Raw genomic sequence first — 13,333 nt, 5'->3', positions numbered from 1 at the left:
TTTTGGGAAAGGCACAAGGTAAGAGGATAGGTGGGAAGAAGAGCAATAGTTTGTAAGGCTAAATGGATTCATGGTTACTGGAAAACAAATTGGCACCTATGCCCAACAGCAGTAAGGGTTTGCCCATGTTGCTTTTTTTTATGTGCTTCTTTTCTGCACACAAAAAAAGCATGTTTTGCCAGCAAAGAACCAGCTGAAAAGTTGTTGGTTTTTTTCCCCCTCAGTTATGGTAATTGTGGTGTTTCAGGCATTGTGCCCCCCTGAGACTGTTTCTGGCTGAGACCCGGCTGACTGCCAGAGTGGTCCCTGTGCTGCTCTTGGCAGTTTAGAGTACTTTCACACTTGCGCTTTTTTTTTTTTTTTTTTTTTTTTTTTCCGTCACAATCCGCCCTTTTGGAAAACAGTGGAATTCGTTAACTGATTCCGCTGTTTCCCATAGACTTGTATGGATGACTGCTTGTGCCAAAAGTACCTGCATTGCTTCCGCTGGCCGACGCTGCGTTGCTTCTGCCGGGCGGAAGCAACGCAGTATTTAACTTTTTTTTTTTTTTTTTTTTTTTTTGAGCAGCAGAATCCTTAGGATTTCACTGCGCATGCTCTCTGGCTCCCTGCACCTGTAACCAGGATTATGTTTTGTACGATCCGTTGTGCCACTATATGCAAAGCATCCGTCAAACAACGCAATGCAACGGATGCTGTTCAAGTGTGAAACTAGCCTTATTCCCCCCCCCCCCAACTACAGAATGGGTGTTCCACACTGGAAGATTGTAAGCAAGCTGCTGATTGGCTCACCTCACATCAGTGGATCCGTTACAAATGTTTCAGTTAAATTAATTTCCAATGGAATCGTGGCAAGATGCGGTTGTGTGAATCATACACAACCGCATCTTGCCGTGATTCCATTGGAAATTAACAAACTCATTTGTAATAGATCTGGTTTTGTGGCAAAATTCCGCTGATGTGAGGTGAGCCTAACTGATAAAAGAATACTTGTTTCAGGGAGATTGATATTTTGTGCTGTCCTGGCAGTACATTGCCCTGTGGAAACTAGTCTTCTGCTGATGAGATCAATGGCAGCCTATGATCTATCAGAGCATTCGGTGTGCATTATTAGTCTTAAAGGGAACCTGTCACCAGATTTAGTGACTATAAACTGGCCACCTGTCCGCTGTTATATACAGCATTCCAACATGCTATATAAGAGCCCAGTCTGCTGTGTAGAATGTAAAAATCACTCAAGGGGCAGAGTGGTGCAGACTGGTTAGATGGGTGTCTACGTTCTCTGGTATCGGCGCCTCTTTTGGCCATCTTTGTCTTTCTTCTGAAGCCTGGGTTCATGACGCGTCCTACGTCATGCACACTAGCCAGCATTGAGGGTCTGTGCAGGTGCACTTTGATCTACCCTGAGCAGGGCAGATCAAAGTATTGTGCGCCTGCGTGGGCCCACAATGCTGGCTAGTGTGCATGACGTAGGACTCTCACAAAGGAGTTAGTTGAGACAATTTGTTGGGTGCTGTCACAGAATGATGGTAGTAATTTAAAACAAAATTCTAGGAAAATTAGTCTTTAAATCATAATGACCATAATTCCTGGTCCCGTAACAGCACATAACTAATCATCTCAATTTAAATCCCCAGCATGGGATGTGCAGTCAGTTTTACAGCTAGGACCCACTTCCAAAAAGTGTTCAGAGTTGTGCCTGCTAAGCACAATGCTCCCAGGTGAGCCTCCATATTATGAGCTCCAGTTCACACACAGCACTTTTTCTATGAAAAAGTACTTAATCTGCTTGTGTGAATAAGTCCTTAGCCTGCAAATGTGGACCCTGACTTGTAACCTTATCACTTTATATTTCAGGTCACTACAAAACAGAAGATGTTTTCTGGGCTGGATAACAGTGGTGCAAGTTTCCTCCTAAATCACTCCAATCTCACATTGACTGAGCTTATGGACTTGGGATTTGTTGCATCAGTACGGGGTAATTCCTCACCCTACCCAATATGTGATCACTTGGACCACAGAACAAAGTCTGGTGGATCCCCAAGCTTTAGCAAATCATCAGATGCTACACATCAGGCAAGTGGAGAGAAATTATGGTTGAGTGCAGAAGACACTGGACCAGCTGTCTACAGATTTCCACTGAATCCTGACAGCCAAGTGTTTGAACAGTCATCCATAACATCTGAACCTGTTAACCAATTTAATAACTCAATTGTAGGAGTCTTCTATGGAGATAAAGTGTCTACACCGTGTAAGAATGATGAGAGCTTGGACCCTCTTGGAGTAGATATGGCTCTCTCAAAACTGCAAGATGCAGAAGTAATTCTCAATGCCGTTATACAGCAGAAACAAGCACCACCTATGTGGGAGATCTCTGAAATCAATTCTGGACTAGAAGAGCATACTCCTTTAGATGGCTCCATCCCTGACTTAAGGTGTGCAAATGACTCTGAATCACTTCTTTCTGCTTCTGCACAGTTTGCTCAGTGGGCAAATGTCAAGCACAAAGACACTGGGCGTCCTTTCCTACAACCTTTCCGTTACCATCGTCAAATGAGTACTTCAGAGTCTCAAGTTACAAGTGTTGGCCCCCCACGCTGCTCTCAGATACCTGCTTTGTCTCCTGAAACTGGCAAAATAGCAGGTGTACCCTAAGCTGCTGGCAAACTCAGAAAGACCCTTGGTGCATTTATTACATTTTAATGGTAGTTTGAAATTAAGTTATGCTTTTTATATGGACTGAAAATTACAACTGCTTAATGTTGTCCTGATCATGGTTTGTGTAATTCAATGTGGATACAATAATAAAGTATAATATAGTAAGATATTAATGTATATCTTCTGTGAAGCTCAAAGGAATTTATACCACTAGATAAGGTGTAATCTCTACACAATGATAAAACTCAGGCACTTGGTGCACTCTGGGTGTGGCAGAGATGTCTGAGGGACACACGCATGCGCACGCACTAGATTTGACAATTTGTCATTTTTCTGGCTCCTCTCAATCAAGGAAGTAGGATATGCACTAATCTACTTGGCCATGCCCAGGTTGCATTGAGCATTTGTTTTGCTTCCAGACCTCCCTTACTCCTGCTTTTAGGCCCGTTTCACACATCCGGCATTTTGCCGGATCCGGCACACTGCAGTACAGTATAAATACTGTACAATGGCATCACAGCAAGCTTCAGTCACATGACAGCATGTGACTGGAGGTTGTCACGATGCCATTGTACTGTTACTGTAGAGTGTGCCGAATCTGGCGACATGACGGATGTGTGAAACGGGCCTTAGCTTGATCATGTGAACACCTAATCTGGTAGTACATGATGTGCAACAACAATCTCTAAAGGGGTTGTCTGGCCTAAATTGACAAGTATCAAGTCACTAACTATTTGTGCATCCTCACCTTGCATACATTATGCACTAGGAAGATTCACTGCTGCCAGGAGCGATGTGCATACTCCCAGCCAGAATCCAACTAGAGGGCTATGGCCTTCCTAAACACGTGTATTGCTGTGCCCCTCCAGCCAAATTCTGTGTATGTAGATCATATACTCTCGGTCATGTAACGGCCATTCCTGGCTCTGACAGCAGCAAATTCTCCAAGTGTAGCTTTGATATGAGGATTCAAAACTACAGTTAAAGGGAAGGTGTTTTTTTTTTTTTTTTGTGGTTGTGGTTTTTTTTTTTTTTTTAATCAATTTTTACTGGGGCCTCCCATCTTGGAGTTGCTGTGTAACAGTTGCTGATCTCCAATATGACAGACCTTTTGCATAAGAGAAAACAGGGTGAGAGCCCAATCTCCTGCATTGTAGCTACTTCTTGCTGTGACCTGAACACTCGCCAATGGTCTTTCCAGAACACAGCTCTGGTAGACAACTGCTGCCATCGTTTGTGGAGCCCACAGCGTATGCTGTGCGTTCCACTTTCCCCCTGGATTCCTTCCAGGTGGTTTCATTAGTGAGTCTGTTACATTGTACGGGCTGCAGTCTGGACTTGGAAGGAACCTGTACATTCTAGCATCAACCCTGACTGGAGATGCTGCCAGGAGTGGAGGAGGTCCAGGAATGGCGTGAATACATTAGCTGTGATCACTGGCAGCTCCTCCCTATCAGGGGTGACAGGAGTAGCTTCTGAAACAGTGTGTGTGTGTGTGTGTGTGTTACAGAGATCTGTGCCAGCAGTCCTCAGTGACTCTTTCCACAGTTCACGATCACTTTGCAATCATTAAAGGGAACCTGTCACCACTTTTTTTTTTTTTTTTTGGGGGGGCTATAAGCTGCGGCCACCACCACCAGGCTCTTATATACAGCATTCTAACATGCTGTATATAAGAGCCCAGGCCGGGGGTATAACATAAAACAAACACTTTAGTAGTTGCCTAATGGTTGTGCTGTGGGCCTTATGGGCGTCTCCATTGTCCGGTGCTAGCGCAGCCTCTTTTGGCCATCTTTGTGCCCCCCCCCCCCCCATCTTCTCTAGCCGTGGTGCACGACTGGTCCGACGACATACACACTCGCCGGCATTCAGGTCCTGAGCAGGCACACTTTGATCTGCCCTTACTGTTAGGTAAGTATTATAAAGTGTTTGTTATACCCCCGGCCTGGGCTCTTATATACAGCAAGTTAGAATGATGTATACAAGAGCCTGGTGGTGGCTGCAGCTTATAGGTCAAAAAAGTGGTGACAGATTCCCTTCAACAAAATGGCAGGATTGGGGGTTTTAGGGGTGGACAAAATGCTGTGGGGTTTTTTAAACCATGGACTGTTTAGCTTCTCAGGGCTCAGACCTTTTAGAAGTGCAGGTGTGTGAAACAGTCGTCTGACCAAATCTGCATTTTGTCGTTACCCCCTACCACATTCCTGCCTTGGCCTCCATTTGAAAGGTGAGTTTTAATGTTACAATTGAAAGAAAAAAAAAAAGAAACTTTACTCACTGGAAGATTTTCACTGTGGATTTTCTTCTGTGCTGAAGAACCTTGTCTCCCTGCACCCAAGGCCACTTTTGCTGAACACCACTGTGAATCTGACTGCTTTTGTGCTGGATTCCCTGCCTGTTGTCCACTTTTGAGTAGTGCCAGGGGTGTTTTTTTTTTTTTTTTGTTTTTTTTTTGTAATCCAGGCTAATGGCTAGTTGTACACTTTCTTTTCAGCAGCTACTCCCCATATCTTTAAAAGTGGAACATAAACTTTTGTTTTTTCATACTTGACTCCATTAAAAATTATTAAACAAGACATTAATAATTTGTATTTCAGTTGTGAAAAAAAATACATTGACAGCACCTTCCCTTTAATGACTGACTCTTCCTTTTTAAGAGGGTCAGAAGAAGCAGTTGTGGACTGAAGTTTAGTGGTGATGAAAGATGGCGCTTCTGGGGCATGATCTGTGACTAGTGTTCTTGTGCTTGGTATGTAAAGCTTTGTTAAACCTTGCTAGGGAATAAGGTGTAATTTTCATAAATAGGATTTCTCATTTTCATGTATACTAACATTCTTTATGAGAGAAGCTTTATGCTCCTGGATTCATCACTAAATACAGATTTCAATCCATGAATTAAGACAAATTAAGAAGTACTGAGCTATGATACTTGGTGTTTATAACATTCTATGGAAATGAGAAGAGCTGGAGGCAATTCACTTTCTGATTTAGTAAACCACGTTCCTGACGAAGGTTTACACCAAAATGTGCATCGGGCGTATTTACCAATATCTAGGTAACGTTGTTCTTGTCTTGATGGGATTATTACTCTGATTCTGTTCCGCTGCAGTCATGCGGTTTTCTTGCACACGTGACCACCTTTTTGCAGCCCTTGACATATGTCCCTTCTGCACTTTTTCCATTTACTGCCTTTCATTCAGTATTGACACCGATTAATAGTATATGGATGGTACTTTGTGAATTCCCAGTGTCTATTGCTGGCATATTATGTGTTTAATGGAAATTGGCTATTTTGTCTTTGCTGCAATTGGTGTGCACGTTTTCTATTAACAGACCTATCAGGTGTCCTTTCTGCATGGATTAATAACTGATATTATGCGTATTATTCTTGTGCCCCATGGCTGGACTCCACGCATAAAGTATACCTTTTTATATTAAGGATTTATTCCATCTCTGAGTATGTTAGAAATACAGCATAATTAGCGTTTTTCCAGGCAATGTTTTTGTCCTGTCAATTATTGACTGATGGATGCGGTCTGATATTTCCATCCCTATGTTAGATGCATTTGTACCTAGCGTTTGCAGTGATGTAATCCGTTTTCTCCCCCCTGTCACCTTTTCTATTAATAAAACTATTACATTTTGGACTATATGATCGCTTCCCCTTTTTCCTTGTTTGCTTTCTGTAAACCTTTTGTCAATCAAGGAAGAAGGGGGCGTGAAACAAGTAGGTGGGAAGGTGAGCTGAATAACTGTGCTTGGTTTGAACAGTCATTTCATTCTGAAAAAAGTTCCTGCCCAGAGTCTGACACAATTTTGACAAGGAATATGATTGGTATTCCCCCCCCCCCCTGTCCTTGTGCATGTACTTTGTCAGACACAGTTTAGTATATCAATCTGGGGTTCATAAACTAAGATACAATGTTTTACTGAATTTTAGAATATCAAGGGCAATATTTTCAAACTTTGTTACCTATCCACTGAATGATTAATTTAAAGATTGTTTGTTTGTATTTCTTACAGCCCAGAATACTAAAGGCCGCTTTACACGCTATGACATAGCTAAAGCGATCTCGTTGGGGGTCACAGAATTTGTGATGCACATCCGGCCGCGTTAGCGATGTCGTTGCGTGTGACACCTATTACCGATTTTGAATTGTCGCAAAAACGTTCAAAATCTCTAATCTGTGACATCCCCCCCCCCCCCCCCCCCAGCTCAATTATCGTTGCTGCTGCAGTAACGATGTAGTTCGTTGTTCCTGCGGCAGCACACATCGCTACGTGTGACACCTGAGGAACCTCACCTTACCTGCGTCCCGCCAGCAATAAGGAAGGAGGTGGGCGGGATGTTCGTCCCGCTCATCTCCGCCCCTCTGCTTTGATTGGGTGGCCGCTTAGTGATGTCGCTGTGACGCCGAACGAACTGCCCCCTTATAAAGGAGGCGGTTCGCCGGCCAGAGCGACGTCGCTATGCAAGTAAGTAGTGTGATGAGTCCGAGCGATGTTGTGCACCACGGGCAGCGATTTGCCCGTGTCGCACAACCGATGGGGGCGGGTACGCACGCTAGCGATATCAAACGATATCGCAGTGTGTAAAGCGGCCCTTATAGCAGGACGCAGACAATACTTTCCATATCCAGCCCAGTATCTCTATAGCATTCATTTAAATGGGAACTGAAAACACTGGATTGTCTGCTATAAATAATTACTGGTCTAGACACTGACTATGTAATGTCCTCTGGGTAATATGTGCTTCTTTACAATTTAATGACCTTTTTAACTTTTCAGGCTTCCCTGGTGCTCTATACATTAATTAATTATTAGACAGAATTGTTTCTGTTGTTGAATACATTGCACCAGACTACATCTAAATCCTCTCTAGGTGAAAAATTTCCATTGTTATAATGGAAGAAGAAAAATCCAACTACGCTTGTGTTCCCTGAGATCTGACCGCATAACAGATGGACCAGCACAGAAGAGGTCAGCAAGCAATGAGGATGGATAATTTGCATGAGAACATAATGTGCTGGAGGAATTTTACCACTGTGATTCCTGGCACATTACTACAGTACGGATAGTCCCAGACTAGCCCTAATACATTATGACAAGTACGCAGAGTACAGCGGCAGTGTACCAAAACACCTTCAGCTTTAGCGCTATATTCCAGCCAAACCCAGGCTGTAATGTATGAGAGACATGTGTATAGAAAGCTATTTAATCTGTAAGTTCCTCATACAAATGGCATATTTACAAATCTATACTACACACAACGGAATACAAAATTATAAAAAAAAAATGAATAAATATGAACTGATCAGTTGTTTTTTGGGAAGTCAGCTGGTGGAAGGGTTGTCTGCTGAATCTTAGCTGCTCTGGAAACCAGTTTCACTAGTATCCATGTCATGCTCCTGAAACAAAGTGACATAAAAAAATATCAATTAAACCATTGACAATAAATATATGACAATCATGAGTTTAAAGGGGTTGTCTACTTTCGGAAAATCGTGGTGGACGTGCAGTTTGTTATTAAAAAAAAAAAACAAAAAACCTGCGCCCTACTCACCATCCCTGGGTCCAGCACTGAGTTTCCGCTGCTGATCTGATGTCTGGCATTGGCTGTGGAGCGGACATTATGTCATGACAGTGCAGTGGGCAATCAGTGGCACTGCACATCTAGACTGAATAACCCAATCAGAGCTGTTGAACTAGTCATCCTCAGGTCTTGACAGCCAAAGCGTTGTCTAATTTTTTTTTTTTTTTTATTTAAAATGTTTTTCTTACCATCTTTACCCCCTAACCACTATTGTAATTATCTTTATTATACAAATCCCTACACTTGTCTCCCATCTATCTAATTCTTGAAGGTGTATGTTTTTTTTTTTTTATTTTTACTGTACTTCCTGTGACGTTTCATTTGAGAGGAGTCTCAAACGTGACATCACAGGAGGCTGGGGCTGCAGTCACGCCACACAGTGTCCATCACCCCTCTTGGAAATGGCCGTCTTTGGAGGCAGTGTTTCAGATACTTCCGGGTACTCCGGTTTCCTCCCACACTCCAAAGACATACAGATAGGGAATTTAGATTGTGAGCCCCAATGGGGACAGCGTTCCTGATGTATGTGAAGCGCTGCGGAATATGTTAGCGCTATATAAAAATAAAGTATAAAATATAAAAATAAAATATACTTACTAGTTTCTTGCATCGCCAGCCATCTGAGGATGTCCTTAATTCCTGGACGCCAGGGTTAGTGCAGCGTCAGCATGTTACTCCTCTGCAGTCACTTCTATTGTTTGTGTGAAGAACATCAGCTGAGGTCGGTGATGGATGCATTGAGTGACACCAGTGCCGCCCACAGCCTCTAGCACCACCCTCAAAAGAAGTATCATCAGCGCTGGTGTCAGTAACTACCTCTAGCCCCAACCTCTGATGACGCTTAGCTTAAGGGCTATTTTCTACTTGTGCATAGCTTCTGATGCGAGAGCATTGGAAGCGATATGCTAATGACACCCTGCTTCGGTGTCAGCCGAGGGTCATGCGACTGTGATGCAATCTTGAGATCACATCACAGCTACGGAGATGAAGGAGGGAACACTTTCTCCCCATCTCTTCCGCTGTCTGTCTATGCACCGCACTGCACTCGGATAACATGCAAGTGCAGTGCAATTTTACACACGTGAGCCGAGACTCGGTGCAAAACGCAGCATGCTGCAATTGCACCGAGAGCCCGATTTGTGTGGAAAAAAATAGGACAGCGGAAACTGCCTCATTGATTAACACTGGTGCGAGTGCAATCAAATGTTTTATCGGATCGCACTCGCACCAGGAAATCGCAGATGGAAAAGAGCCCTAAAAGGTGGCACTAGAGGCTGTGGACGGCGCTGCATTTAGCAACGCCCCCAGCAGACATCACACAAGCAATGGAAGTGGCCACAGAGAGAGGAATAACATGCTGGCACTTCACTAACCACGATCACAGCGTCCATCACACATCATCCAGGATCCTCACGGGGCAGCGATGCAAGGAACTAGTATCTGCAGCACGACCCCTGGTGACGTCCTGTTCTAGGAGGGGTGATAGACACTGGGGGGAGTGACTGCAGCCTCCTGTGATGTCATGTTTTTGACTCCTCTCAAATTAAACATATTAGGAAGTGCAGTAAACAGAAACACTTTTCGAGATTAGATAGATAGGGCAGAAGTGTAAGGAATTGTATAATAAAGATAATTACAAATGTGCTCGGGGTAAAGATAGATAGTTAGAAAATACATTTTAGGTCTCAAACCAACCTATAACAAAATGCACTCTGGAAACAAGTTTTTCTGAAAGAGGACAACCCCTTTAAGCTAAATGAAGACCTGCTGTAAATATAATAAAAAAGAGAATTTTGTTTACTTATCCGTAAATTCTTTTTCTTATAGTTCCGTATTGGGAGACCCAGACATTGGGTGTATAGCTTCTGCCTCCGGAGGACACACAAAGTACTACACTAAAAAGTGTAGCTCCTCCCTCTGAGCCTATACACCCCCTGGAGAACCAGATCTAGCCAGTTTAGTGCAAAAGCTGAAGGAGAATAGCCACCCACAAGTAAAAACAGAGCAAGAACCGGAACAACCGGAGACTCTGTCCACGATAACAGCCGGTGATAACACGCGGAACAAGAAACTGCCAACAGGCAACAGGGAGGGTGCTGGGTCTCCCAATACGGAACTATAAGAAAAAGAATTTACGGTAAGTAAACAAAATTCTCTTTTTCTTTATCGTTCCTATGGGAGACCCAGAGATTGGGACGTCTCAAAGCAGTCCATGGGTGGGAATAAACAGAAAAACGGAGAAGTAGGCAGAGCCTAACTTCACAAATGGGTGACAGCCGCCTGAAGGATGCGTCTACCCAAGCTCACATCTGCCGAAGCATGAGCATGCACTTGGTAGTGCTTTGAAAAGGTATGCAGGCTAGTCCAAGTGGCAGCCTGACAGACTTGCTGAGCCGTAGCCTGGTGCCTGAAAGCCCAAGAGGCACTGACAGCTCTGGTCGAGTGTGCCTTGATCCCCGGCGGGGGAGGCACCTGAGAACACTGGTAGGCATCCGAAATGGTCGACCTAATCCAACGGGCTAAGGTCGGCTTAGAAGCAGAGAGGCCCTTATGCCGACCTGTGGTTAGCACAAAAAGAGAGGTGCACCGCCTAAGAGCAGCGGTGCGAGACACACAGATCCGGAGCGCCCGCACCAGATCCAGAGTATGCAACGCTTTTTCAAAGCGATGAACAGGAGCCGGACAAAAGGAAGGCAGGGTAATGTCCTGGTTAAGGTGGAAAGGAGAAACCACCTTAGGGAGAAAGTCCGGAGTCGGACGGAGAACCACCTTGTCTTGATGAAAAACCAAAAAAGGTGACTCCGAAGAGAGCGCAGCCAAATCAGAGACTCTCCTGAGGGAAGTTATGGCCACTAGAAAGACCACTTTCTGTGAAAGACGAAACAAAGAAACCTCCCTAAGAGGCTCAAAGGGGGGTTTCTGCAAGGCAGTGAGGACCAAATTGAGGTCCCAGGGATCCAAGGGCCGCCGGTAAGGCGGAATGATGTGAGACGCGCCCTGCATGAAGGTGCGGACCTGAGCCAGCCGGGCGATACGCCGCTGGAACAGCACTGATAGAGCCGAGACTTGTCCCTTGAGAGAATTGAGGGACAGTCCTAGCTGCAGACCGGACTGTAGAAAGGACAGAAGGGTCGGCAAGGAAAAAGGCCAAGGAGCATGGCCGGAAGAACGACACCAGGACAGGAAAATTTTCCAAGTCCTGTGATAGATTTTGGCCGAGGAAGACTTCCGGGCCCGAGTCATAGTGGATATGACTTCAGGAGGAATACCAGAAGCCGTCAAGATCCAGGACTCAAGAGCCACGCCGTCAATCTGAGAGCCGCAGAATTCTGGCGGAAAAACGGACCTTGTGAGAGAAGGTCTGGACGGTCCGGAAGATGCCACGGCACCTCTACGGACAGATGGAGCAGGTCAGGGTACCAAGCTTGCCTGGGCCAGTCCGGAGCAATGAGGATGACCCGACGGCCCTCCATTCTGATCTTGCACAGGACTCTGGGCAAGAGAGCTAGAGGGGGAAACACGTAGGACAGACGAAACTGGGACCAGTCTTGAACCAGAGCGTCCGCTGCGAAGGCCTGAGGATCGTGGGAGCGAGCCACGTAAATCGGAACCTTGTTGTTGTGACGGGATGCCATTAGGTCCACGTCCGGAGTGCCCCACTTGCGGCAGATTGACTGAAACACTGCCGGATGCAGGGACCACTCGCCACTGTCCACGGTTTGACGGCTGAGATAATCTGCCTCCCAGCTTTCCACGCTTGGGATGTGGACTGCGGATATGGTGGACTTGGAGTCCTCCGTCCATTGAAGGATACGTTGTACCTCCAACATTGTCAGGCGGCTGCGTGTCCCGCCTTGGTGATTGATGTAGGCAACCGCTGTCGCGTTGTCTGACTGGACTCGGATGTGCTTGCCCGCCAATAGGTGGTGAAAAGCTAGGAGAGCCAGGAGCACGGCTCTGGTTTCCAGCACATTGATCGAGAGGGCTGACTCGGACGGAGTCCAAGTGCCCTGTGCTCGGTGGTGGAGACATACCGCTCCCCAGCCGGATAGACTGGCATCCGTGGTGAGGACCACCCAGGACGGAGCCAGGAAGGAGCGTCCCTGAGACAGAGAGAGGGGCCGAAGCCACCACTGAAGAGAGCTCCTGGTCTGTGGCGACAGAGCCACTAACCTGTGCAAGGAGGAAGGCCGCTTGTCCCAATAGCGGAGAATGTCCAGCTGCAGAGGACGCAGATGGAACTGGGCAAAGGGAACAGCCTCCATTGACGCCACCATCTGACCCAGCACCTGCATCAGGTGCCTGATGGAATAACGGCGTGGCCTCAGCAGAGAGCGCACCGCCAGTTGGAGGGACTGCTGTTTGATCAAGGGCAACTTCACAAGTACCGGCAGAGTCTCGAACTGCATCCCTAGGTACGTGAGCCTCTGGGTCGGAGTCAGAGTGGATTTGGGCAGATTGACCAGCCACCCGAATTGGGCTAGAGTGGCGAGAGTGAGAGACACACTCCACTGACAGTCTGCGCTGGATGAAGCCTTGACTAGAAGGTCGTCCAGGTAAGGAATCACTACCAACCCCTGGAGGTGCAGAACCGCAATCACTGCTGCCATGACCTTGGTGAATACCCGAGGGGCCGTGGCTAACCCGAAGGGGAAAGCCACGAATTGGAAATGTTCCTCTCCGATTGCAAAACGTAGCCAACGCTGGTGAGAAACTGCAATTGGCACATGCAGATAGGCATCTCTGATGTCGATGGATGCCAGGAAATCCCCTTGGGTCATTGAGGCAATGACTGACCGCAGAGATTCCATGCGAAAATGCCGCACCTGAACATGCTTGTTGAGAAGCTTGAGATCCAGGATGGGCCGGAAGGAACCGTCCTTTTTGGGGACTAGGAAGAGATTTGAGCAGAAACCTCTGAACCGTTCCCGGGCGGGAACCGGTACAATTACTCCGTTGGCCTGCAAGGATGCCACGGCCTGAGAGAAGGCGGCGGCGGCCTTGGAACAGGGGGGAGTTGACAGAAAAAATCTGTTTGGCGGGCTGGAAGAGAATTCTATCCTGTAGCCGTGGGAGATGACA

General features: G+C 46.1%; 2 protein-coding genes across 2 annotated transcripts in view; one reads left to right on the top strand and one right to left on the bottom strand.

Annotated features, from left to right (window-relative positions):
• The first annotated feature begins 1,896 nt into the window (after positions 1–1,896).
• Positions 1,897–2,655, top strand: LOC142312760 (uncharacterized). Its single transcript, XM_075351747.1, has one exon. The coding sequence runs from the start codon at positions 1,948–1,950 to the stop codon at positions 2,653–2,655; it is 708 nt and encodes a 235-aa protein (XP_075207862.1). The 5' UTR covers positions 1,897–1,947.
• Positions 2,656–7,859: 5,204 nt separating this feature from the next.
• The window catches only part of IFT52 (intraflagellar transport 52), a 106,515-nt gene continuing 101,041 nt past the window's right edge, over positions 7,860–13,333 (bottom strand). The window contains exon 14 of the mRNA XM_075349839.1: positions 7,860–8,066. Coding sequence (XP_075205954.1) covers positions 8,022–8,066 — 45 coding nt within the window. The 3' untranslated portion in view covers positions 7,860–8,021. The remainder of the gene's footprint in view (positions 8,067–13,333) is intronic.

Source organism: Anomaloglossus baeobatrachus, chromosome 5 (genome assembly GCF_048569485.1).
Source record: "Anomaloglossus baeobatrachus isolate aAnoBae1 chromosome 5, aAnoBae1.hap1, whole genome shotgun sequence".
NCBI classification, from domain to species: Eukaryota; Metazoa; Chordata; class Amphibia; order Anura; family Aromobatidae; genus Anomaloglossus; species Anomaloglossus baeobatrachus.
Note: the sequence above shows the minus strand (reverse complement) of the source record. Positions and strands in the feature narration are given on the sequence as shown.